The 27,289-nt window shown below is 36.2% G+C and overlaps 1 protein-coding gene across 1 annotated transcript in view; it reads right to left on the reverse strand.

Annotated features, from left to right (window-relative positions):
* The window catches only part of LOC150107671 (uncharacterized), a 236,160-nt gene that overhangs the window by 179,016 nt on the left and 29,855 nt on the right, over positions 1 to 27,289 (reverse strand). Inside the window, exon 4 of the mRNA XM_090392165.1 lies at positions 21,516 to 21,773. Coding sequence (XP_090248291.1) covers positions 21,516 to 21,773 — 258 coding nt within the window. The remainder of the gene's footprint in view (positions 1 to 21,515; positions 21,774 to 27,289) is intronic.

The raw sequence follows: 27,289 nt of genomic DNA on the forward strand, positions 1-27,289 counted from the left end.
ATTAATGCAGATCTGTTTTCTGCTATAGAAAATGTCATTCAAAGAACACAATTCTTAGAACATCTGAAAGGAGGACATACTGAACCACATCTGTAAGTCACACAAACAGGAAAATTGATTTGTTGTGTCTCTTCTAGCCACTACCATTTTATTTTAAATTAAGGGGATATAAAATCCACATTGTTTCAAAACCGAATAAGAAACTCAAAGATTGGAATCAGAGAGTTTCATGCCGAATATAGTAAACTATAAAGTATAAAGGAGGTCACTACCGGTCTGGGTAGTGACCTCCCTCCATAATGTAATAACAGCATACATTTCCTAGGAAATGTGTTTTTACATTATAGAAAATACCTAAGAATAGCGATCTGAACTTTCCCCACCTTTGCAACGAGTTGTCCGGTATTGTAATACGTACTAGGGTCACTTGCATTAGCTCACGCTAGTGTTCGCCGATACTTTATAGTTTACTATATTCGGCATGAAACTCTCTGATTTCAATCTTTGAGTTTCTTATTCGGTTTTGAAACAATGTGGATTTTATATCCCCTTAATTTAAAATATTGTTTATATCGCCGATATGAAGCTTATTAGCTCTTTATATTTAAAAAACTACCATTTTATTAATCCCAACAACACACACGCGCGCGCGCACAGGCACACACACAAACCACAATATACAACACAAAATACGAGGCTAATCTTCTGGAATAGCAGGCAATATCGATTAGAGTGATGTGGACAATTATCAGAATGGGGGAACTGCACAATGCGATGTATCTGTATGGTCTCAGAGAAGGTTCTAATAAGATAGAAGTGGAGGAATGTTTTGAAGCTTTAGAGAACGCAACTGACACAATCAAAAAGGAAAAGTTAGTTTCCTGTTGGGAATCTAAATAGCAGAGTAGGAAATGATTGTCAGATATACAAAAATATTTTGGGAAAATTTGGAGAAAAGAGCAAAGCTAATAATAATGGCAAATACCTGTTAGATTTCTGCACAGGACATGGACTGGTTATTACTAATACACTGTTCCAACATAAAAATGTGCATAAATTCACATGGAGAGAAGAAACAAGGAATAAGAAAAGTATCATTGATTATGTTATTGTTGATAGTGATGTTTTCTCACTGGTGCAGGAAACCAGTGTACAGAGGATTTGAAATTGGAAGCGATCACCATGTAGTCTTGAGCAGGATAAAATTCATATTGAAAAGAAGAACATGTAAGAAAGTTTTAAAGTGAATAAAAGTTGAGCAGCTCTTGGATGTGAGATGTACACTAAAATTATTACTATTATTATTACTATTACGGGCGACTCCAGGGAGTCCTTAGACTCATCGAGGGGAGGCCCTAAACATCATGTCCACACAACTATACGACATTCTCACAGTATCTATCATACCTTGCCTTGAACTCACTCACTGTCATAGCATCCACAACAGACTCTGGCAGCTTATTCCACTCATTTACCACTCTAAAAGAAAAGAACCTAGCTCTAACACCCCCGCTAACGACACTCTTGCCCATCTACCATAGGTGTCCTCTAGTTCTCCCACCACCAGTCCTGATCTCAAAAATATCATCTGAATTAATCCTATAGAAACCCTTTAGTAATTTGAACGTCTCAATCATATCTCCCCTTTTCCGCCTATCAACTAATTTCTGCAACCCACAAATCTTCAACCTGTTCTCATATGGTTCATTCCATAGACCCACTTTCATCTTAGTCACTCACCTCTGGATCCTCTCCACCCCCCATCAATAAAGAACCTAGGTGACCAAATCTGGGCACAGCAGTCGATATGAGGTCTCATCAAGGCTCGGTACAGAGGTACAATAATTTGCTTGTCTCTGCTCATCAAGGTATTTTTCAACAACCAAGTGAGTTGATGAACTGATTTAGCTACTTTTGCAATGCACCCCCTAAACTTCATCTCCCTATCCACCAACACTCCCAAGTCTCTGGCCTCATCAATCTCCTGGAGTACAGTTCCACCAATGTGGTATACTGCTGCTAATCTTTTCACCCCAAAATGCATAACCTTACATTTTTGGCACATTAAATTGACATCCATTCTCCTTAGCCCAGAACTCCAATCTATCCAAGTCATCCTACAAGATTTTGACATCTTCTGCATTCACTATCATCCTATCCAATTCTGCATCATCAGCAAACAAATGAACTGTTTCTCTTAGATCCTTCCCTATATCATTAATGAACAAATTAAACAGCAGTGGTCCAAGAACAGAACCCTGTAGCACACCACTAGTCACAGGCAATCTTTTGGACTCTACTCCTGAATAAATTACTCTTTGATATCTCTCCATCAACCACCCACCAGGGATGGAGAGATAGGGTTAGTGAGATATCTCTCCATCTCACCAACCCTATATCCATTCCCATATGTTGTAGTTTACGGATTAGAATTCCATGTGGTATCCTGTCCAGCAGCACTGTAAACCCATTTCCCTTATCCAGTTCAGCCGTCACCTTGTTATAAAACTTGAGCAAGTTACTGAGGCATGATCTACCCTTCACAAAGCCATGCTGTCCCCCGTACAGTATCATCAATCCATTCCTGTATTTTTCCCTTGACTACTTTCTCTAAGACCTTGACAACAACTCCTGATATGCTGATTGGTCGGTAATTTGCAACTGTAGTCTTGGATCCTCCTTTATGCAGTGGAACTACTTTTCCCTCTTTCCACACCTTCGGGACTAAACTAGACCCAAGACTCAGATTAAACAACATGGTCAAGGGCACTCATAATTCCTTAGCCGCTTCACGCAAGACCCGTTGCGGTATACCATCCAATCCCACAGATGTATTCACATTAAGGTTCTGTAATTGACTACTCACCTCCACTTCATTCATCATCACAATTCCCGTATAAACTAATGGTTCCTTCATTTTTTCAACATCACCACCTGGATGATATACTTTTGCAAAGTGCTCGCTCAATAAATCCACTATATCGACTGATTCAGTGACCCCCCCCCCTTACCATCGTCATTCCTTAAAATCATTTTGCCATGTACAGTTTTTTCCTTGCTTGCAGCATATTGAAAGAACTGTTTGGGATTCTCTTTAGCTTGCATAGCTAGTTTCCTTTCATAATCCGCTTTTGCTTTTTTTACCACACTCGTTACCCTTCTGGACTGCACTTTATACCGTTTGTGTGCCTGCAGGTCACCTCTTTCTTTAAATTCCCTCCACAGTTGTTTCTTTTTTTGCAGCTCAAGCTTAATGGTGTTATTCATCCATTTAACCCCTACTTGTTTTACTATTCAGACCTTAGGTATACAATCAGCCATAACCTCCTGTAAATGCTCCTTGACCACTTCCCCATGCTCTATCGACATCCAGCACTTGCAGTTGTACATGCCATGACACTGATCCAAGCAATCTCCTAAGCTTGTCATACTTGTTAGCACGGTAATTCCACATATACCCTGTCTTAATCGAAAATTCCACACCTTTAGCCACCTCCCTGGTCAAGACCTCATGATCACTCTCACCAATTGGTGGTAACATGGTCAAATTCTCAGATCTACTACAGGTCAAGCACTCTCATACCCCTAGTATTTTCAATTACATGAGGTCTCAGATAGTTATCTCTTAATAATCGAATAAAATCCATTTCCTTCCTCACATGTATCCTCTCCTCCTCCTAATCAGTGTTGCCATAGTTGAAATCCCCCATAATAATTACCCTCCTTCCACTCATTTCATCAATTTGTTTATGCATACTATCTCCACCATCTATTCCATCACCTGGTCTATAGCAGCACCCAACTGTATATTTTATTCTGCCAGTGTCAATCTCACACCAAATAGCCTCAAATGAGCTCTTTTCACTATCCTGCGATACAACTTCAATTCTCCTTGGCTGCAGTTCATCAGCTATCATCAAACACTCCTCCCCTCATTTTATTCTCTCTGTCCTTTTTCCAGTCTCCACACACCAAATCCATTCAAATGCAGGCCATCCATCCATCCTGTATAAATCCTTTTGCCCATCAAACTCATTCCACACCACATTGTCTGCATAACCTGCACATAATGTCATTTGCGATTATGGCCCTCCTTCTAAACTCCTCTCTGTCATACCGTGGCAACAGACTCACCATTCTAACTCTGTCACTCTTTTCTTTTGCTACCTTTAACAATACTTTCCAGTCCTCTCTCATAAAAAATTTATCTCCTTTCAATTCATTCATACCGGCCACAACTATCAATTCTTTCACCCTCTGTTTTTGCGCTCTAATACTCGCACTTACATCCTTAAATTTCACACCCGGTAAGTACGAAATACAGAAACATTATTCAAGAAAAAATAAATGAGTTTGAGAACAGGAACCAAAGCTCGGAGATTCGGTAACAAATCCTGAAGAAAACATTGATTGATTCAGCCAGAGAGGCATATAGTGAGGTTGTCTGCAAGGATAGAAAATTCAGAACTCTAGAGTGGAAACACAAAGTTAAATAGGCAGTGAAGGAAAAGAAGAAAGCATATCAAACATTCCTGGCAAATAAGTCAGCTTGTGCTTTTAGAGAATACAGAGACAAATGTAAGTAAGCTAAACAGTGTGTAAAACTAGCTAAACGAAAATAAATATCAAGAAAGTATCAAGATATTCTGTAGGTTGGTGAAGAAGCTCAGAAATAGAGGAAAGAGTGCTGTAAAAGAAATTAGAGATGATAAAAGTGACATGAAAACTGGAGAAAAAGATATCATTGAAGTATGGAATAATTACCTCGAAAAATTGCTAAATGAAACAAGCAGTGATGACAGCACAGTAGAAAAAACACTCAACAGGCATATAGTCAGGAGTACACATCCATATTTGAAGTAGAAAAAGCCATCAAAAGCTTAAAATGTGGAAAGGCAGCAGGAGTAGATGATATTCGACTAGACATGCTCAAGTATGGAGGTATAAAAGTCCTGCAGTGGTTACACTGCATAGTGCAGAAGGCCTGGAGAGAGGGACGAATTCCAGATGATTGGAGTAGAGCTCTCATAGTATCCATATATAAAAAGGGAAATAAAAGTGAATGAGAATTACAGAGCTATTTTCCTACTGAGTGCTCCTGGTAAGATTTCTGCCAGTATACTTGAGAAACGGTTCAGAAGGATTGTGGAAGAAAAGCTTGGTGAAGAACAAGCTAGATTCAGGCCAAATAGAGGCTGTCAGGATCAGATTTTCATTTTACGACAAATAGTTGAGAAATCATGAGAATATAACAAAGATCAATATTTAAGTTTTGCAGACCTGCAAAAGGCATATGACACCTGAAAGTATCTTCAGGAGCAAACTTTGTTTGCTCACACTTGAATAAAGGATTAAACTAAATTTATTATAGTCTAACCAAGTGAAAAATAAACTTTCAACATCTTTCTCTAAATCCAGAGTAATTTAATAAAAAGGTGGCACACCTTTGGCAACTCCTATAGGTAGAGATGACCTTGTTAATGCTTCTGCCTGGTATATCCACTTGGGCCTGGCTCCCACTGAAGAGACCTCAATAAAGGTCGAAACTAGTCTGGGTAGTGGCCCCTCCCTTAATCCATAACATTATACATATCTGCAAGGAGATGTGTTTTGCATTATGGGAGATACTGAGATAGGAGTGATGTTAGCTTGGTCCACCTTTGCAACGAGTTTCCCGGTGTTGTACTACCTTACCCCAGTCATGAAGATACTTTCAGGTGCAAACTTTGTTTGCTCACACCTGGATAAAGGATTAAACTAAATTTATTATAGTCTAACCAAGTGAAAAATAAACTTTCAACCCCTATGTTATTTATTATCTATATAGAGCACATTACTCTATGCAGGTGATGTAAAAAAAAAAAAAAAAAAAAAAATCAGCTAACGCCTTTTTATTCCCGTATATGGGAGTAGGCGAGACCATTTAGCCCTATCTAACTTTTGGAGACTGAGTGGGCAGTTCAATCTCCACTGGTACCAATCAGAGATAGATGGCCCAAGGCTATCACTAATTAAGCGGTACACAGTGAAGAGAGACGGCTCAAATGTGCCGCCATCTCGTGGTCCCTAACTCTAACACAATATATTTAATGTCTGAAAATAATGTGGGTTCTACGGTCGATTTTCTTGAGTTTACAGGACGAAAAACCCGAGTTTCCGGGAGGAAAAACCCGCTTGCCCGTGCCAGAGATCGACTAACTCAGGAACCGGTCGAAAAAAGGCTTAGAAAAATTTCCTCTAGTCGCTGACTAGACTCGAAACCAAGTCTTCCTTCGTGCGGCCAAGCGCCGTGGTATGCAAACGCCAGATCCACCATGCAGGTGATGTTATACTTCTAAATAAATCGGCTACAAGTCTGCAAGATTCTTTGACCAAATTGAATAACTCCTGTATGGAGGTATAAAAGTCCTGCATGTTTAATATGCAGGAGGCCTTGCACTATGAAGGTCAGCAATAACAAAACAGAGACAAAGAAAATATCAACTGCATTGTGAATGGAGAACCTATAGAACAAGTAAAACATTTCAGCTACTTAGGCATGATTTTTAGTGAAGATGGTAAATTAAATATGGAAATAGACAACAGAATCAACAAAGCTGGTATGGTAGGAAGTCAACTGAATAAATTTATATGGAATAAGAGAGAAATTAGTCAAAACACTAAATTAGCTGATACAAGACAGTGTTCAAACCAATTTTAAATTATGGATCTGAACGCTGGATCAGAAGTAAAACACTTGACCAAAGACTATAGATGCAGATATGAGAGTTCTGAGAAAGATTAGGGGCATGAACAGATGCATCAATGGCAATATCATATTAAAAACTAGGATATTAGGAAAGAACTTAACATTGTCAGCATCCAGGAATGTGTTAGCAGAGCTAATCTCAGGTGGTATGGTCACTTAAACAGAATGGGTGAGGAAAGATTAGCAAAACAAGTGTTCTTTGCCAGGTTGGCAGGGGAAAAAAGACCCATACAGTAAAAAGTGCCTTAGAAGATAGAAATATAAGATCTGATAATGTTGGAGTCTTGACAGGTAACAGACTGATTTGAAGGAAAATTGTAGGTAGGAAGTTAGTAATTATGTATATTTTTCATATAGTACTATCATATCCCGTACATTCCTTGAGGGTACATAGCAGGAATTTGATGATGATGTCATATATTTTCCATATACAACTAGAAAAAAAAACTGTACTCAGGCCAAAAAAAAAAGAGTTTCAAAGAGCAGACTTTTCCTTTACAACACAACAGTGAGAAAATCATGGAAATATGACAAGAATTCCTAAGTTTTCATAATCTTGAAAAGGACAAGAGATGGAAAGACAGCTGAGCTAAAAGCAAAAATCAGCAGACAGAAGTGAAAGACTCACAAGATGGCTTTGATGTTAAATCAGATGAAAAATTATTTTAATGAAATGAAATGGAAACATAGTTTATTAAAAACTTTAAATTTCTTAAAGATTTAACAGCTAATATTTCTCCAGTGTAACACATGCACTATAAAAGCAAATAAACATGGTAATCAAGGATTAAGGAATGTAATTATCTGAACTGAGAGGAGACCTCCACATAGCCTTTAAAGCAGGGGTGTCAAACTGGTGGCCCCCCGACACCTCAAGGAAAGATTTAAAAAAAGGATGGTTGCTTTTTATAATAAAACAGAAATACCGTATTTACTTGAATATAACTCACCCTCGCATATGACTCACACCCCTAAACCCTGATTTTACTTTATGAAAAAAGAAATTAAAAGGTTTTGCATATATATCGCACACGAAAATAAAGTTTAACCACTTTCACATTGGGGACAACTCACTTCCCCAACTTCCACTATACTGCAGATGCAAGAAAAACAATTAGTTTTATTGTACCACTGAATAAAGTACAGAGACATTTGCTGTCTGTGTATATTTCTCAACATTGTAATATATTTCTTTAATGTGATTAGAGACAACTGGTATAAAAACGGCACTAACTAATGAATCACATGTCCCCTCCCACATTAATCATGCTGTTTAGACTCAAGCAAAACCATATGTTGCACAACTAAAATCTATTGTTTTTAGTTAGATGTGTGTGAGTGCGCCCACTATCTCAAACACACTGCTGCAATAAAATTCGTAAACGTGTTAGAACAAAGACATATAGAGTGAATGTTGTTATGACAGTTTCAGATATTATGGAATTTGGTTGAAGAGAATTAGCGTTTCAGCTCAAAAATGTCGGCTTGACTTTGTGTTTTGGTAACGCGATCTTTTGTTAATACCGCACCAATAATATCCACATCTTCCTAGCTGTTCTATCTCTATTGGCCTACCATTGCTGTCTATTTCACGTTCTGCTTTCACTTCTCAGACATTTGTGAAGGATGTTTATTACATATCTAATATCTTGTAAATTACTTGTAATTTTTACTTGGAATAATGGGAAAGAAGATGATGCTATTTGGATAGGTGACTTTGACAATGCACACAAGGAAACCACTCTCGAGGCCAGAAGAACTATAATGAAGAGGAGATTCTTGGTAAGTCATCCCCTTTTCCAGTTTTTCTTCTGAAAACTTTAGTTTCTAAAAATCCCCGCATATATCTCGCGCCATGACTTTTTAGCTTTAATTTTTTGGGAAAAAGGTGCGAGTTATATTCAAGTAAATACAGTATCGATTTATTAGTTTTCATCCGACATTTAAAGTTACAGTATGGATGCAACGACCTGCTATAAAATAATTGCAGTAATAAAAATTTATATCGCAATTTCAATGTTGGTCTGATCCTAATCAATCGTAAACTATACACTTACAACATGGATGCAACAATCTGCTATAATATAATTGCAATAATAAAAATTTATGTCACAATTTCAATGTTAGATCCGATCCTAATCAATTTCATTGTTAATTTGCTGCTGGCAGCATGCTGAAAAATTTGAGCTATTGGCTATCAGCTGTTCACGTGATGCGCAGCATAAGCACTCATGTGAATCCAGTTATGAGTTTACAATTGCCTGTTACAGTCAGTGATCTTTGAAGTCCGTGCGCTGAACACGATTCATCGACAAAGTAGCAGTGAGAGAATCCCTTTTATTATTATTTTTATTTGCAATAGTATCATGCACAGGTATACAGTTTTGTGCATCTTTATTCAAACATTTTTATACAAATATTTAATAATATTAATAATATATTTATTCACTGAAGCAATGTCACTTTCTAAGCCAACAAGAAAAAGAAAAATTGCTGATGAGGGGAGAAAATTTCAACAAAAATGGGAATTGAATTACTTCTGCACTGAAACAAAGGACAAAATTGTGTGCATTATTTGTAACGAATGAATTAGTGTTGCCAAAGAATATAATATAAAAACGCACTACGATAAAATTTATAAAGAACAATATTCACGCTTTGAGGGTAAACTGAGAGAAGAAAAATTTAAAAAAAGTATGAAGAGTTCACTACAAAGTCAACAACAAGTATTTTCAAAAATTATGAAAGATAATGAATCAGCAGTGAGAGCCAGTTATGAAATCAGCTATTTACTGGCAAAACATTCCAAAAACTTTTAGTGATGGTTCCTTGGTTAAGGAGCGTATGATAAAAACAGCTGAAAACGTATGTCCCAAAAATGTGCAAGTATTTCATGATATTTCTTTGTCAGAAATACTGTGATCGAAAGAATAACTGAAGTGGCAGATAATCTGTGTGACCAGTTGCAAGAAATATCCGCAAACATACAGTGCTTTTCAATTGCACTTGACAAAAGATTCGATATTCACGATGTGGCTCAAGTTGCTTTGTTTTTTTGGGCTTGCGACGACAATATGAATATTACTGAAGAGTTCTTGAAAATGATTCCCATCCATGGAACCACTACAGGGGAAGACATTTTTGACACCGTGTTGGGCATTTTGGAAAAATACTAACTTCCTCTGAATAGGCTTGTAGCAGTGACAACCCATGGTGCTCCAGCAATGGCAAGCAAAAATAAAGCTTTTGTGTCAAGATTTGCAGCAAAGTTAAAGGAAATGTATCCAGACATTCCAAAAACAGCAATTTTCCACTGCATTATTCATCAGCAGGTCCTGTGCTTGCTCCAAAGTATTGGAAATGAGCAGCGTACTCAAACCTGTGACAAATACTATGAACTTCATCTGATCCAGAGGCCTCAATCACTGCCAGTTTGCACAATTTCTAAAAAACTTGGAGAGTGAATTTGAAGGACTACCTTATTACACAGAGATTCGTTGGTTATCATGTCATAAGGTTCTAAAAAGCTTTTTTTTTTTTTACTTTTAGAGGAGATCAAATTGTTCCTAGAAATGAAAAATCATGATGTTGCATTTCTCAATGATCAGACATGGGTACAAGATCTAGCATTCTTAGTTGATATTACAGGACATTTGAATGATTTAAATGTTAAACTTCAGGGGAAAGGTTAATAACACACATGTATGATGCACTGGCAAGTTTTAGATGTAAGTTAGTTTTGTTTCAAAACCATCTAAAAAAGAATATTCTAAATTACTTTCCTATGTGTGAACAGTTGAACAATAAGAATCAAAGTTTTATCTTTTCTCAATATTGTCCCAAACTAGAAATGATAAAAGAAGAATTTGATAGGCAATTTAAAGATTTTAAGGAGCAAGAAGAAGTTTTTTCACTTTTTACAGATCCTTTTACCTTTAATTGCGAAAAAGCTCCTATTTGTATTCAAATGGAATTATTGATTTCCAAAATGATTCCATTCCAAAAGCGAAATATCAAGAAGTTGGTGATTTAGGTCAAAAATATCCAGAAACAAAAAAATTTGCAGCAAATATTCTGTTATTTTGGAAGCACTTATTTATGTGAACAATTATTCTCATGCATGAAAGGTAACAAAACAGCCCAACAAATCAAGATTAACCGACGTCAACCTTTCTGCCATAATGAATTTCGTATGCTCACAAACTTTGAGTCCAAATTGTCGGAAAAAAATAAAATACTGAAATTAAATTGCTATAATTATATTATGCAAGTATATATTTATTTTTTTGTTTTGTTTTCCCAAAATATAGCCCCCCACCCCAAAAAAAGAAGTATTTTATTTCAACACAAACACAAAAAAATTCACACTAACAGGAGGTTCTGTAAAATTTTGTGATGGTTATTAATGAGAGTTTATACTTTTTTTTTTTTAGAATGTTTAAATATATAAATATTTGATTTATTGAAATAAAATTTAATTTCGGTTAAATTTGGTTTAAATGCATATTAATATAATAAAATATTCTTTTATTTATTTATTTTTTTTGAGTTGTCATAATCATTATACTATTATTTTATGTCTTTACAATTAGCACAACTACTACTACCACAATCTAACTTTGACCTGAAGCAAAAGTGGCAAGAACAGTGGGAGAGCCAGACAGATGACATCACAAAATTTTTTCTCAACGAATTACAAGAAAGTTTTGATGCTTGCTTACACCTCCAACGAAAATACTGGACTCAGCTCATGGTGTATGTGTAGACATGCTTTATAAATGGGGTAAACGACCATCCCCGCAATGTGATTGTGGAGCTCAAAGACAAACTGTGGACCATATTGTAATTCAGTGTTATCTCAGAGCATATTCAGGAAAGAAATTTGACTTTTTAAGTGCTACACCCAAAGCTATGAACTATCTGATCAATATGGATGTAACCATTTTATTTTATTGGTTTTTAAAATGACGCTTTTGACTTTTAATTTTATATGTTTTTAAAGTTTTTTAAAGTTCTGAAAGTGTATTGTACTGCATGTTTTGTTATTCATGCCATATGAATAAATAAATTTATATCTTGTAATGACCTAGAATAAATAAAATTTTTGTTATTAATTTTCCAATTTATTTATGCTCATTTTTTTTTAACTACCCTTCGATTCTAATTACTGTAATTTTTTTTAGTCAAAAAATTTTTGCAGTCCACGGTCCAAAATTAGTTTGACACTGATGCTTTAAAGGAATGCGGAGAACCGACCAGGGCTTCAGACCTAATGTCCAATCCTCACCTTCTCATGGTGCACCCTGTTAGGTATCTACCTGGATACTGAATGAACAAGGATGAGCTGGCAATTTGGGATTTAGCTGATCAAATTGTATTCATATTGGCTTAAACCAAAATAAAAAAATGATGGTACAACATGACAGAATTTCATGCAGGCTGGGCCGTCGCCTAGTTAAACAAGGCCACCCACCATTGTTTTCACCAGGGAACCAGGGCAAACAGCAAAAAGTCAGCTACTGGAACAAATCCTAAAATCCACCCCAACTCAACATCACCAGAGTTCAAGATTGGTACCATCAACATAAGAAGCCTGCATGGCAAAGAAATCGAGCTGGCTGAGGAATTGGATAAGTACCAGATCGACATAATAGGGGTGACTGAAAGAAAAAAAGACGAAAATTGGTGTGATCTTTCTGAGCAATAAATACAAAATGTTATATTCAGGCAATGACAATCAAGAAAAGAAGGAGTAGCTATAGTATTCAACACTAAATACAAGGCTAATCTTTATCACTGGCAGGCAATATCAAGTAGAGTGATCAGGGCAAATATGAGAATGGGGAACTGGACAATGAAACTTATTTGTGCCGATATCTGGTCCCACAGAAGGCTCTACTAAGGTAGAAGTGGAGGAAATTTTTGAGGCTTTAGAGAAAGCAACTGACATAAGGAAAAAGGAAAAGTTGGTTATTGTTGGGGATCTAAATAGCAGAGTAGGAAATGATTCTCAGACATACAAAAATATATTGGAAAAACTTGGAGAAAACAGCAGAGCTAATAATAATGGCAAATGCCTGTTGGATTTCTGCTCAGGACATGGACTGGTTATTACTAATACAATGTTCCAACATAAAAATGTGCAAAAATTCAGATGGAGAGAAGAGGCAAGGAATAAGAAAAGTCTCATTGACTTTGTTATTGTCGATAGTGATGTTTTCTCCCTGGTGCAGGACACCAGTGTACAGAGGATTTGAAATTGGAAGTGATCACCATTTAGTCTTGAGCAGAATAAAATTGATATTGAAAATAAAAACATGTAAGAAGGTTTTAAAGTGAATAAAAGTTGAGCAGCTCTCGGATGTGAAATGTACACACTAAACTACACAAACATTATTCAAGAAAATATGAAAGAGTTTAAGAACAGGAACCAAACCTTGGAGTTTCAGTGGCAAATCCTGAAGAAAACATTGATTGATTCATCCAGAGAGGCATGTGGTGAGGTTTTCTGCAAGGATAGAAAAATCAAAATTTCATGGTGGACACAGGAAGTTTAAGAGGCTGTGAAGGAAAAGAAGAAAGCATATCAAACATTCCTGGCAAATAAGTCAGCTTATGCTTTTAGAGAATACAGAGACAAATGTAAGTAAGCTAAACAATGTGTAAAACTAGCTAAACGAAAATAAATATCAAGAGGGTATCAAGATATTCTGGAGGTTGGTGAAGAACCTCAGAAATGGAGGAAAGAGTGCTGTAAAAGGAATTAGAGATGATAAAAGTGACATGAAAACTGGAGAAAAAGATTTCCTTGAAGTATGGAGTAATTACTTCGAAAAATTGCTAAATGAAACAAGCAGTGATGACAGCACAGTGGTAAAAAAACTCAACAGGCGTATAGTCAGGAATACATATCCATACTTGAAGTAGTAAAAGCCATCAAAAGCTTAAAATGTGGAAAGGCAGCAGGAGTAGATGATATTTGACCAGAAATGCTCAAGTATGGAGGTATCAAAGTCTTACAGTGGCTGCACTGCATAGTTCAGAAGGCTCGGACAGAGGGACGAATTCCAGATGATTGGAGTAGATCTCTCACACTACCCATATATAAAATGGGAAATAAAACTGAATGTGAGAATTACAGAGGAATTTCATTACTGAATGTTCCTGGTAAGATATATGCAAGTATACTTGAGAAACGGTTGAGAAGGATTGTGGAACTGAAGCTTGGTGAAGAACAAGCTAAATTCAGCCCAAATAGAGGCTGTCAGGATCATATTTTCACTGTACGACCTATAGTAAGAAATCATGGGAATATAACAAAGATCTGTATTTAAGTTTTGTAGATCTGGAAAAAGCATATGACAAGGTGCCAAGAGAGAAGCTATTTGAAATGCTACAGTTATATGGTGTCAATGGGGCATTACATCAAGCAATACTTAGTCTTTATTTGAGTTGTAAGTCAGCAGTTATAATTGAAGGAAGTACAGGAAGGTGGTTTAATGTTAAATCTGGTGTTAGACAAGGATGTACATTATCTCCTCTGTTATTCGTTATCTACATGGATCACATTATGAAGAAAAGTGGAATTAAACCTGATATCAAAATTGGAGATGTTAATCTCAGCTCTATGCGGATGATGTTATACTTCTAAATAAATCCACTACAAGTCTGCAAGAATCCCTGACTAAAGTGAATAACTGTTGTAATAGATATGGAATGAAGGTCAGCATTAAAAAGATAAAGACAATGAAAATAGGTATAAACATTGAAAATATCAACTGCATTGTGAATTGAGAACCTATAGAACAAGTAAAACATTTCAGCTACTTAGGCATGATTTTTAGTGAGGATGGTAAATTAAATATGAAAATAGACAACAGAATCAACAAAGATGGTATGGTAAGAAGTCAACTGAATAAATTTAGATGGAATAAGAGAGAAATAAGCCAAAACAATAAATTAGCTGTTATGTTAAATCAGCAGATATGAGAGTTCTGAGAAAGATTAGGGGCATGAACAGATGGCATCAATGGCAATATCATATTAAGAACGAGGATATTAGGAAAGAACTTGACATTGTCAGCATTCAGGAATGCATTAGCAGAGCTAATCTCATGTGGTATGGTCACTTAAACAGAATGGGAGAGGAAAGATTAGCAAAACAAGTGTTCTCTGCCAGGTTGGCAGGAAAAAAGACCCAGAGGAAGACCAAGATATAGGTGAACTGATACATTTAAAGGTGCCTTAGAAGATAGAAATATAAGATCTCATAATGTTGGAGTCTTGACAGATAACAGACTGATATATATATATATATATATATATATATATCAGGAATTTGATGATGATGATGATATATCATATGATATGACAGGATATGATATATATATATATATATATATATATATATATCATCATCAAATTCCTGATATATATATATATATCAGGAATTTCTGATAAAAATTCCTGATATATATATATATATATATATATCAGGAATTTGATGATGATGATGATGATATATATATTATATATATATATATATATCAGTGGCGTTGCTTGCTCATTTCGGTTGGGTGTGCTGTCATGTGGGTTATGCAACCTAAATAAATAAACGTCTTTTAGCTTTCTTTTGATGTAATTATTTGTCGATGTAAACCATAAATACATTATTTTCATTTTGCATCGATTTTAATGATCTTTAATTCTTGGAAAAAGAAGGTATTCAGAATTAATATTTTTTAACACAATTTCATACATAAAAAAAATTGACCAGCATATTTTATAAAAATCAACTAATTAATTAATCCTAAATTAAATTATTTCAGTTTAAAAGCAAAAAAATCATAAAACAAGTAAAATAATATTAAATTACATACTTACTTTTTAAAAATGCATTTTTCTGTTTAAATTTGTTTCACTATAAATTTAAAATTCAAACTTCATTCAGTAACTCACTAGACACAGAGGACAAAACTAAGCGATCGCTGTTCACAAATCAGATAAAGATGAACCGAAAACAGGAACACGTGTTTTATTGCGGCAATAAAACACATGTTCTATGGCTATCCCGCCGTGGGCTGAAACAGGCCAATCCATAATAAAATTTTAAAACAGACAAAGCGTTTCCAGGATTGAAGGTGTAAGAGTACATATCTCAATCAATTTTACGATTATAATTTGTGGAATTTTTTAATTGATCCGGGGAGAAGTGAAACAGCACAAGTTATAAACAAACTTTTATACCTAGTGCTGTCCTTAAAATATTTTATAAATTTCACCCCACCCCTTCCAAAACAGATATGACTATACACATTTTATTGTTTTTTATATTTGGTACATCAATAGAAACAACAGCAGAAAAAATTCAAGAGGAATGCAATTGTGGGTACCTATCAGAAAAAAATTATCAAAAATCCTTAAATATGGAAAGGCAACTGAAGTAGATGATGTTTTCAACCAGAAATACTCCAATATGGCAATAAAAGTTTTATAGTTATACTGCATAATTCAGAAAGCCTAGTCAAAAGGTTGAATTCAGGATGATTGGAGTAGAGCTCTCATTGTTATCATCTATAAAAAGAAAAATAAAACTGAATGTGACAATTACAAAGAAATTTCTTCACTCACCATTACAAGTAAGATTTATGAAAGTATACTTGAGAAAAGACTAAGAAAAATTGTGGAAGAGAAAGATTTGGAGAAGAACAAGGTGGGCAAGCCAAATGGAGGTTGTCAAGATCAGATTTTCATTATATGACAAACTTTTGAGAAACAGTGGGAATATAACTGTGAATGTAACAGTGGGAATGTAACTATACTATCTGTATTTAAATTTTTTTACAGATCTGGAAAAAGCAAATGACAAAGTGCAAAAAAAAAAAAAAAGCTTTTAGAATGCTAGATTTATATGAGATGAATGAAACATTGTGCACAGCAATACACAGTCTATATTTAAGTTGCAAGCCTAAAGGTAGGGGGTGCTTAAGGTTAAAGCTGTATAACTGGGGAGACACCTCTATGTAAGCGTTTAAGGAATACAGAGAACTGACTGGGACTTCTGACCTAATGTTCATTCCTCACCTTCTTGTGGTGCACCCTGTTAGGTATCTATTTGGATACTGAACGAATGAGGATGGACTGGAAATATGGAATTTAGCCAACCAAAGTGTATTCTTATTGGCTTAAACCACAATGACAGTACAACATGACTGAAGATAGAATTGAAGAAAATACAGGAAGGTAGTTTGATATAAAATCAGGTATAAGACAAGGATGCACTTGCCATGATAAGGTTTATTGCCATCTTGGCAGCAAACAGGTGTTTGCTGCCAAGATGGCAGTAATTCTTCCCTTCATAGAATCTTGTGTGAATCACAGGCTGATTGTCCAATTCACCATTATGATGTCTGCCTACATTACTCTACTTGAAAACGCCTGCTGTTGTGGAAGATTACCTTTATGCATAGTGCTGAATACTGTAGCTGTTCCTTCCTTTTCCTGGTCATTACTGCCTAAATATAGCATACGTAATTGTTATTTAGAGGAATTAAAGGAATGCTGCTTCGTCTATTTCAAAGTTTTTCCCCTAGTCTCCACAATGTTTTTCACCTTTATGATACTTATATTCAACATTCTTTTAAAAACTTTTGTTTGGCTAATTTTATATGTTACTTACAAGGGTGACCCATTTTTTTAAATATACGTAACTATATTAAAGAGTTTGTTTTTGTAAACAAAATGCTATATGAATCATTTATATTTTAATGCTCATTGATTTTTTTTATTCTGGTTATCAAATGGCCAAAACTGTCTAATTCAAAAACTCTTATAAAGCAGTCTAAAAACCTAGAAGGCTGTGAAGATCACCACATTTAAATGGTAGTTCAAAAGTTCATTACCAGCAATACTGCTGATATTGAACAGTTTTTGAATAGCTAGTCAAATGTAGTGTTCTTTCTTACATCTCAAGAAACTACATTCCGAATGAATGTCAACCATGCTTGATACGCTTGATATTCTAAGCATATAATATATATTGCACACATATATATAGGGGGATCAACAAGTCAATTTATGGAGAAGAGCTATAATATTATTATTACCCCAAGACCTCATGGAGTCAAAGACTCATCTGGGAGGTCCTTTTATCACACACACAGCTCATCATACCGTGTCTTAAATACACTCAAACTCCTTGCAGACACCACATTCTCAGGCAAGGCATTCCAATCATTTATGAAAAAAAATCTGCTTCTCACTCCCCTACTCACACCTTCTTTATACAGTTTCCAGGGATGACCTCTAGTTCTCCCCTGATCTCCCACTATTTTCTGTAGCACTTCTCCAGCATTGATCCTATAACAACTCCTTACTAACTTGTAGGTCTCTATCATATCTCCCCTCTTCCTCCTGTCCACCAGACTCTGCAAATTACATCTTCTCAATCTTTCCTCATACTCGACATTCCAGAGGTTAGAAACTACCTTAGTCAGTCGCCTGGACCCTTTCCAACATCTCTTCATCCTTCTGAAAGCCAGGTGACCAAATCTGGGCACAATAGTCCATATGTGGCCTAATCAAAGCCTTATACAATGGAACAAGAATCTCACTACTTCTGCAAGTCAGTGTCCTCAGCATCATTCCCAGAAGCCTTTGTGTTGTCTTCACAATTTTGGCTATGTGTCCCCTAAATTTCAGATCCTTATCGACTATCACCCCCAGATCTCTTATTTTCTCCACCTCCAACAATATATCCTCACCAAGCATAAATTCTGCATCCCATCTTTGTTTTCCAAATTTTAAAACCTTACATTTTGCAACATTGAACTTGCATCCCCATTTCCGTACCCAATCACTCAATTTCTTCAAGTCTTCTTGTAAGGCAACAACATCTTCTCTACTCTTCATGGTTCGTCCCAACTTTGCATCATCTACAAACAATTGAATATCTCCGTCCAAATCTTCACCAATATCATTAATATACAAGTTAAACAGTAATGGCCCTAAAACAGACCCCCCTGAGGCACTTCACTACTGACTTTCCTTTTCCTGTATATCGCTCACCCCATACACAACTTGTTGATACCTATCAGATAGCCAGTCTCCAATCCAATGCACTAATCTAATATCCAACCCCATTTGCTCTAGTTTGACTGTCAACTTATCATGAGGTAATCTATTAAAAGCCTTTGCGAATTCCAAGTATATTACTGTATATCCTTCTCCTCTGTCCAAGGAAGCAGTCACTTTATTGTAAGTAGATTACTAAAACATCACCTCCCTTGAGCAAATCCATGCTGTCCATCAGAGATAATACCATTGTTGTCAACCCAATTCTGGATCCTAGTTCTCAAAAGCTTCTCCAACAACTTAACCACAACACCTGACACACAGATAGGCCTATAGTTTGATGCTTGAGTTCAATTCACCTCCTTTATGAAGTGGCACAATCTTGCCCTCCTTCCAGTCCTTAGGAACTTGACCGAGTGCAAGACTCGTATTAAAAAAATATGTCAAGATAGGTGTCAACTCCCTGGCACATTCCTTCAGAATACGTGGTGATATATTATCAAGTCCCACAGCCTTATTAACATCTAGTTTGATCAACTCCCCAAACACCTCTTGCTCACTTACAGTCAGTCTCTCCTCCTCATCATCAACTGCTCTCAATCTCTCCATGAAGTCACATTCACAAGATTGAAAGAGTTACGAACTGCTCATTAAGTATCGCCACCACACATTCCACAACAGCTGTCTTTATACCATTTTCTCCAATCAATGCCATCCTTCCATAATCATTCTTTCTTTTGCTAACTACATATCGAAAGAACTCCTTAGGATTCTTTTTGGCTTCATTAGCTAAAGTGTTCATACCTCACTTTAGCTACCCTCACCAACCAAGTCACCTGCCTTGCTTGGTCTTTGTAAACCTCTTGGAATTGGTTATTTCCACTTCTCTTATGCTGCCTCCATAATGCCCCTTTTCTCTGTACCACATGCTTAATCTCTTTATTCATCCATCTCGCACCTACCTTATTTAACCTTCTCACCCTTGGAATACATTTAGACATTGCATCTATTAGATAGTTTTTGAAAATCCCCCAAGCTGCATTGATCTCTTTTCCAGCTAACTCCTCATCCCATGCTACACCCGCAAGCTGTCTCCTGAGCTCTTCATAATCACCCCCCCCTTGTAGTTCCACATATACCCTTTTCTCACAGAGGTCCTCACACTGCTGGCAACCACCCAGGTAATCACCTCATGGTCACTCTCACCAATTGGTGGATGATTTGACACCTCATTTATAACATCCTCTGATGAGATGACCAAATCCAAGACCCCTCAATCCTTGCAAGCCCTCTGTTACATACTGTCTGAGACAGTTATCCCTCAAAAACTCAAGAAACTAATTTTCTTTACTTCCAGTTGCTATTTCATCATTCCAGTCTATATTGCCATAATTAAAACTGCCCATAACAATCACCCTTTTCTTATTAGCTTTTCTAATTTGATCATACATTTCATTATCACCACCATCCACATTACCTGATCTATAACAACATCCAACCAAGTATTTGATTCCATTCGCCTCTATCTCACACTATACTGCCTCAAAACCACTGGCACTATTTCCCTCTTGCATCTCTACTTTGTATGGACATAACTCTTTCTCTATCATCAATAGCTCACAATAGCTCCTCCACCCCTTTTACCCCCTTCTATCCTCACGAAACACATCATACCCTTCCACCTCTATTCCTGTCAGGATGTTGTCCTCTTCCAACTATGTCTCACTTATTCCAACAATCTTTGGGTGAACAGATGCAATTAGTGCAACCATTTCATCTGCCTTGTTTCTTATACTTCTAGCATTTGTATACAAACACAACAGCTCATTTCTGGATCTACAGCTAGTTCCACTGATACCACTCATTCGATGTGATCTCTCCATGCTCGAATGGGGCCATTTCCCTTTCTACTTATTCATTTTAAACCCTCTTCAATTCCAACTGTTTCCTCATGATCCCAAGTCATCCCATTCCTATCCTGTCTACACATGCTCTCACATCCTCTTGGAGCATCCACGATTCTCACACTGTGTATCCCTGTCCATCCTGAGTCTCCTCATTTCCCTGTTCCTCTTGCATACCCATTCTCTCATGCATACTCATTTTCTATACTCATGCCACTCACTTCCCCATTCATAAGTATGTCTTCAATCTCTCCTGTCTTACTCTCCTGCTCTTCCACATCACTTCACACTTGATCTGATTCATTCTCTCTACTCACTTCTCTACCTTTCAGCAGCAGTCTCTCCAAGCGACTCACACCATAACCACTCAAATGCAGTCCATCGCTCCCATACAGTTCACTTTGTCCCTCAAACTCATTCCACACATTAACAAACTATACTCCCCTCTCCTCACACATTTCAGCCAACATATCATTCATAATCCTTGCTCTCCACCTCACCTCACCACAGTCATACCTAGGCAACACGCTTATTACCTTTCCTTTCACACTATTTTCTTTTATCCTTCTAAGCAGCCTCTTGATATCCATTCTGACATGCTCTTTGTCCTCTGTCAAATCATTCATACCTATTAAAACATGAACTCCTTTGCTCGCTCCCTCCTCATATCCAATGCCTCAGTCACTCTACTCATTTTACCGCCTTAATAATATGTTATAGTCAAACATATTAACTAATTTTGATCATTGCCTGTACACATATGTTAATGTGTGTTAGGATTTCATACTTACAAATGGCTTTCCTTTCTGGTTATCAGCTTGTGATCTTGGTGGAGATGGTAGTATTGATGGTTGACTGGATAAAACACCTAACTGCCCAATGACAACTGTTTGACTAGTAGTGGTTGGGACAAATCCTGACTGCCCTTGAATAACAGCTGTTGATTTAGTTGCAGCAGTCAACATTTGACCCTGAACACATGTTTTGGCTCCAGTAGCTATAACCTGTCCCCCTGCTGATACTATATTAGGAGAACTCAGGCTCACACCCTAAAACATAACAAAGATGAATACATATTATATAATCATACTTAACAATCATGTTAATTTCTAGTGAATGTTCAAAATAGTAAGTTATCATTTATATGAGGCAGCAACATATAGATGATCACTGGTCATAATGGAAAATTGCTGTTTGGCAGATCATCATAAATCAAAATGTTGTAAGGTGAATCCTTACTGAATATGAAAAATCCAGGAGAGTATTTGAAACAAAGGGGGGCTGAGTTTGTTGCTTTGGTAAATACATTGCTGGCTAAGATTGTTAGCATTAGTGAAACCTGGCTCTCAGAGGTAGATGTTGTAACTGGAATTGAGTATAAAAAGAACAGTATTTTTAAGAACAGAAGAGATACATTAGGAGGGGGAAGTACCACCAATGATATCAGATGATTTGAGTACAGTTAGGGTAGAAACTCATGAAAACAATAATAGTAATAATGTCAAACATAGCAGTGAGCCTCAAGCTATCTGGTGTGAAGTGGATACTTAATAGGAAGAAACACATGTGGGGTGTTTCTCCAGGCCTAAAGGTTCAGTTGCAGGGAATGAAGAAACGTGTCACCAAATTACCATGAGGATACTAAACAAGTAATCATTATGGTTGACTTAAATTATCCAATCATTAACTGGGTATCAGAGAAACTCATGAAAAGAATTAAGAATTTATTGAGCTGTTGCAAGAAAACTTTCTAAATCAGCATGTGAAAGAAGCACATGCTGATTTAGATCTACTTTAGATTTAGAGCTACTTCTCATGTCAGTACATTCCCATGTGCTGACATGGGAAGTAGTTAATATATGGATGCTTCAATTAGGAAAGATTACAAGCTGAATACAAAGCTGGAAATTATGACAGACTCATGAGTACTATGGTCAGTAGTGTGGGAAACTGAAAACATGCTTAAATAACGCAGTATCTGAATATGTCCCTAGATTCAAAGAACAAAATTGAAACGTATGGTAGTCAGATTTAAGGTGACCAGTGGTGTATCCTAGGGATCAGTGTGTGGACCATTGTTGTTCAATCTATACTTGAATGATATTGGATATTATTAATGACAGGAGATGTTCAACGGTTTGCTAATAATGCAAAGATAGGTAAGGCAATGAGGGATGTTACTAATAAGCAATACTTACAGAATGATTTGAATAGGCTGGAAGTGTGAGCAACTGATAATGGCTATCAATTTAATTAAGTGTAAAATTATGCACCTTTGTGATGAAATATCCAATAGCAGATTATATTGGTGAGATTATGCCTAGAAAAACCAATGAGGCCAGGGATCTTGGAGTTATGTAGTTAGGAATTTAAAGTTCAAAGGTAACATAGCAAAATCTGCACACACAATTCAGAGGACATTGCATCATTTTGCCTCTTCACAAGGCCTTGATATGACTGCACCTAGACTAGTGTGCACAAATTTTGTCTCCTGAATTTCAAGAGAATAAAGAAGCTATGAAAAGGCTGCAAAGAAAAGTTACAAAGATTATTCAAGATTATGGAATAAAAATTACAAGGACATGAGAATATGTGGACTGCAGACACTGGCAGATAGGAGCAAGAGGAATGATATGACAGAAGTCTATAAACCTCTGAAAGGGTTTTATAGGATATCAGCGCTGATGGAATGTGGGGAGAGGACAAGGGAACATTTGTCAAGTTAAGTTTGTCTGCAGTTAAGAAAGGGGGTGAGAACTAGATTTTTCTCTCACAGAGCAGTGAGTGAGTGGAACAGTTCACCTGTTCCAGTGGTGAGTGCATATAGTGTGAATGAATTTAAGAGAAGGTGTCATGGATACCTTCTGTGGATGATGAATGGCTTCTCTTAATGAGTCCTTGACTCCCTGGAGGTCTCTGATGACAATAATAAGAAGAAAAAGAAGCAATGCTCTTTGAGCAGTTTGAATTGATTCCTAGTAAGAATTTTCTCTTTCTATCAATTATGATAGAAAGAGATATGACTGTAGTTTAGTACACAACATTATCAAAATCATATACATTTGTACTTAACTTGATATTGTTACTAAATCCCAGTCATGGATCTGAGAAAATGCCTGACTCATTTTTAAAAGATTCTACTTATATTACTTTAATTTATTTGTCTCATGCAATTTTATAATTTTAATTTTAATGCAAATTTTTGTTTTACAGTTTCTATTATCACTAGCAGTTGCTTATAATTTTATATCTCCACTTTTTTAAATGATTATTATTATTTTTTTTTTTAATGCTTAATTCTGCAGTAAAGCAAAAGCACAAATGTAGGATTCTTTTCAAATTCTTCTTCATTTCTGGCCAGATGATAAAAATGCTATTAACACACCAGAGTCGAATTCTCAGTCATATCCTATAGTTCTCTGAAGTTTGTTGCTTGAAGGACTTCATCAATAAGTTCATCAAGAGTGGGGAAAGCAACGAGCACAGAGACAACAGTATTTTTTTTTTGTTGTTTGTTTGTTTGTATGTGGCTAATTCCAGAACACCACTGAAGTGAATTCAAACCACAAAAGCCTAAGAAATACATTATGCATTCAGTGAGTCTGCAAGCATTTAATTCTAAATAAATCAGAAAGCTTATACATCACACAAAAGAAGTCAACAGACTTGCTATAGAGATGATAATATTACTTTTCCCTAAAGTTTATAAGGCAATTTTTTTTTTTTTAATTTTGATTTTTATAGCACAAAGACATCAAAGGTCATACTGCACCAAGACACAGGTCACAGCAGTACATATGGTACTGGTTAGTAGGACAATCACAAACATCCATGTCCTTGGTGGGATTCAAACCCACAGCCTCTTGGCTGGAGAGCAGATACACTAACCACTTGGCCAACCAGGTTGGCATTTTATAAGGCAAAAACTGCAAATTCAACACTAAGTAAGCTTTCATAACCCACTGGTACACAAAAATAGCTCTCCTTAGCGAGTGCATTTCTTCAAGATTCTAGTCATTCCAGATTCAGCAACTCATCGATGTACTCTATTCTGATCCATCAACATTCCTATCATCTGACATTTGGGACACTGCAGATGGATTAGGTGTTAATAAAACTATCTCTAGCATAACAATAAAAATATTATGGCCTTCTTTTTCAGACATACGTACTTATTCCAAAATAAAGTAGTAGTCATCTATCTGTCCTCACTCGTCATTACATAAGACAAACAAGATATTTTTTCCAAAGCCTTCAACTTTGTCTTAGCATCCAATAACAGCATTCTAAAGGCTGAGATCATTGCTAACATAGAGAGGACTCTGAGGAAAGCTGCCCAGAGATTCATCAGCCTCTGCTTGTATTCAGGGCATGGCTATTTTGCTATACAAAAAAACGACCATCCAGTAACATCTCCAAAACGAAGCAGATAAAGGCAACTCCACGGTAATCATGGCAAAACCAATAATCTGGTAAAAAGCCTCTGCAACTGACAATTAACAAGTAATGTCAAGAATTTGTGGCATTCCTAAAGTATATGAGGCTGCTATTATTATTATGAAAGGCACATAAACAAAATGGAATCCTATACAAAGAATTTTTTGCAATTTATTGATTTAACACTAGAACCATATGATCTACTAGCAAGCCATGATATTGTAGCCTGTCTATGAATATTCTGTCACTAAACAAGACAAGCTACAATATCATGGTATTGCTAGTAGATCATATGGTTCTAGTGTTAAATCAATAAATTGCAAAAAATTCTTTGTCAACAAATTCTTGACATTACTTGTTAATCAGTAAGTAATGTAATTGAGTCAGTTGCAGAGGCTTTTTAGCAGATTATTGGTTTTGCCATGATTACTGTGGAGTTGCCTTTGTCTGCTTTGTTTTGGAGATGTTGCTGGATGGTCGTTTTTTGTATCGAGCAAAATAGCCATGGCCTGAATACAAGCAGAGGCTGATGAATCTCTGGGCAGCTTTCCTCAGAGTCCTCTAGAGAGGACTCTGAGAATCTGGCTCTAGACTGTTGATTTTTATCATCTGGCCAGGATCTTGTGAACCTCACTTACATGAACTTCACTTACATTAGTGCATCTTCTTTACTCTAGAAGTAGAATGCAACAGATCCTTCCCATTTCTGGATTTCTCCTGAAAGTCTCTGAACAGAACCAACTTGAGAAAAGATGTGATAGGACATACAGAATTTCAAGATGAAAGGAAAGGAAAGGAAAGAATCAAGAACCAGAGTACCTCAGTATCACAGAACGATACAAAACAATTCTGTAATAGCCTCCCAGTGAAGACTCAAATAGTCAGGACAACAAGAACTGCAGAAGGGAGCCACAACACTACTACATATATAACAAATGGCAGATAATAATAATATTTCAAGTTGCTTTAAAATAATTGTTATCTGTCATTTGTCATCTGTCTTTGCGATAGAGGGAATGAAGGTAGCCTTCATTCCCTCTATTGCAAAGTCCCTGTATTTCTGCTCTACCTAAACCACGACTCTTAAAAACGAATGGGAGAAGTCACTGTTTTTCATGTGGTGCCTGCTCTAGGAAAATTCATAACACATAAAATCTCAAAGATGTTGAGAAATCAAGAAAACATAAGTTGGATTTAGTGTCTCACATACACACACACACTGGAGTGATCAGTGTGTGTGTGTATGTGAGATGCTAACTGAGATGGCCTATACTTCATACAATAATTACATCTAGAAATGTTTTGCACATCATTTAATGAAATAAAAAACAAGAACTTACAGTAAACTAGGTCTGCCCCTCCCCTCATTTAACAGCTGAACCATGCAGAGCTGGAATATGATGACCATTATACTTTCAATTGTTCCAACACATTCAATTACTAGATGCATATAATTGTGTAACTGCTTTATCCTGCTATTGTTATTTGAATGCCAGGGTCTAATTTTAACATCTTAATCTATGCATTTTTTTTTCTCTAGAAGAAATCTTGCACAGAGAATGAAAAAAATATAGAATTAATAAACAGTAGTATTTTGTATTTATTATTATGTGACACCTCTATGGAGGGCACTTTATGCCATACCATCCACCATCTACGCTACTAATCCAATATTATTTTTCTTTTACTGTTTTTTTTGTTTGTTTGGTTATCTTTATTATTTTTATGCTGCTAATTCCAGAACATCTTTGATATGAATTCAAAGCACAGAAGCTGAAACCTAAGAGAAAGCATATTTCCTTTAATTCTTTACGAAAAATGTTCTGAATAAATACTAACAAAGATTTTATAATAAACAAATAGGCCAAATTGTAAACAACAAATTACACAATAACACAGTAATCAACTTTAATGAAAGTACATAGTGTTACCAAGCTAATATTTACCAGATTCCTTTTGAATGTAATTTGACATACTTTGGGTAAGCAGGGCATTCTGTGGAAAAAAGAATTAACGAATATCAATGTTACATTGAATACGCAAAACCTCAAAAGTCTGGTCTGGCACAGCATGGTACTGACACTAGACACAGTATCCAGTGGGATGAAGCTTGTCTTCTCCACAGAAG

This window comes from Typopeltis vanoorti, chromosome 4, assembly GCF_054136105.1.
Source record: "Typopeltis vanoorti isolate ZY-2024b chromosome 4, IOZ_Tvanoo_1.0, whole genome shotgun sequence".
Lineage (NCBI taxonomy): Eukaryota > Metazoa > Arthropoda > Arachnida > Uropygi > Thelyphonidae > Typopeltis > Typopeltis vanoorti.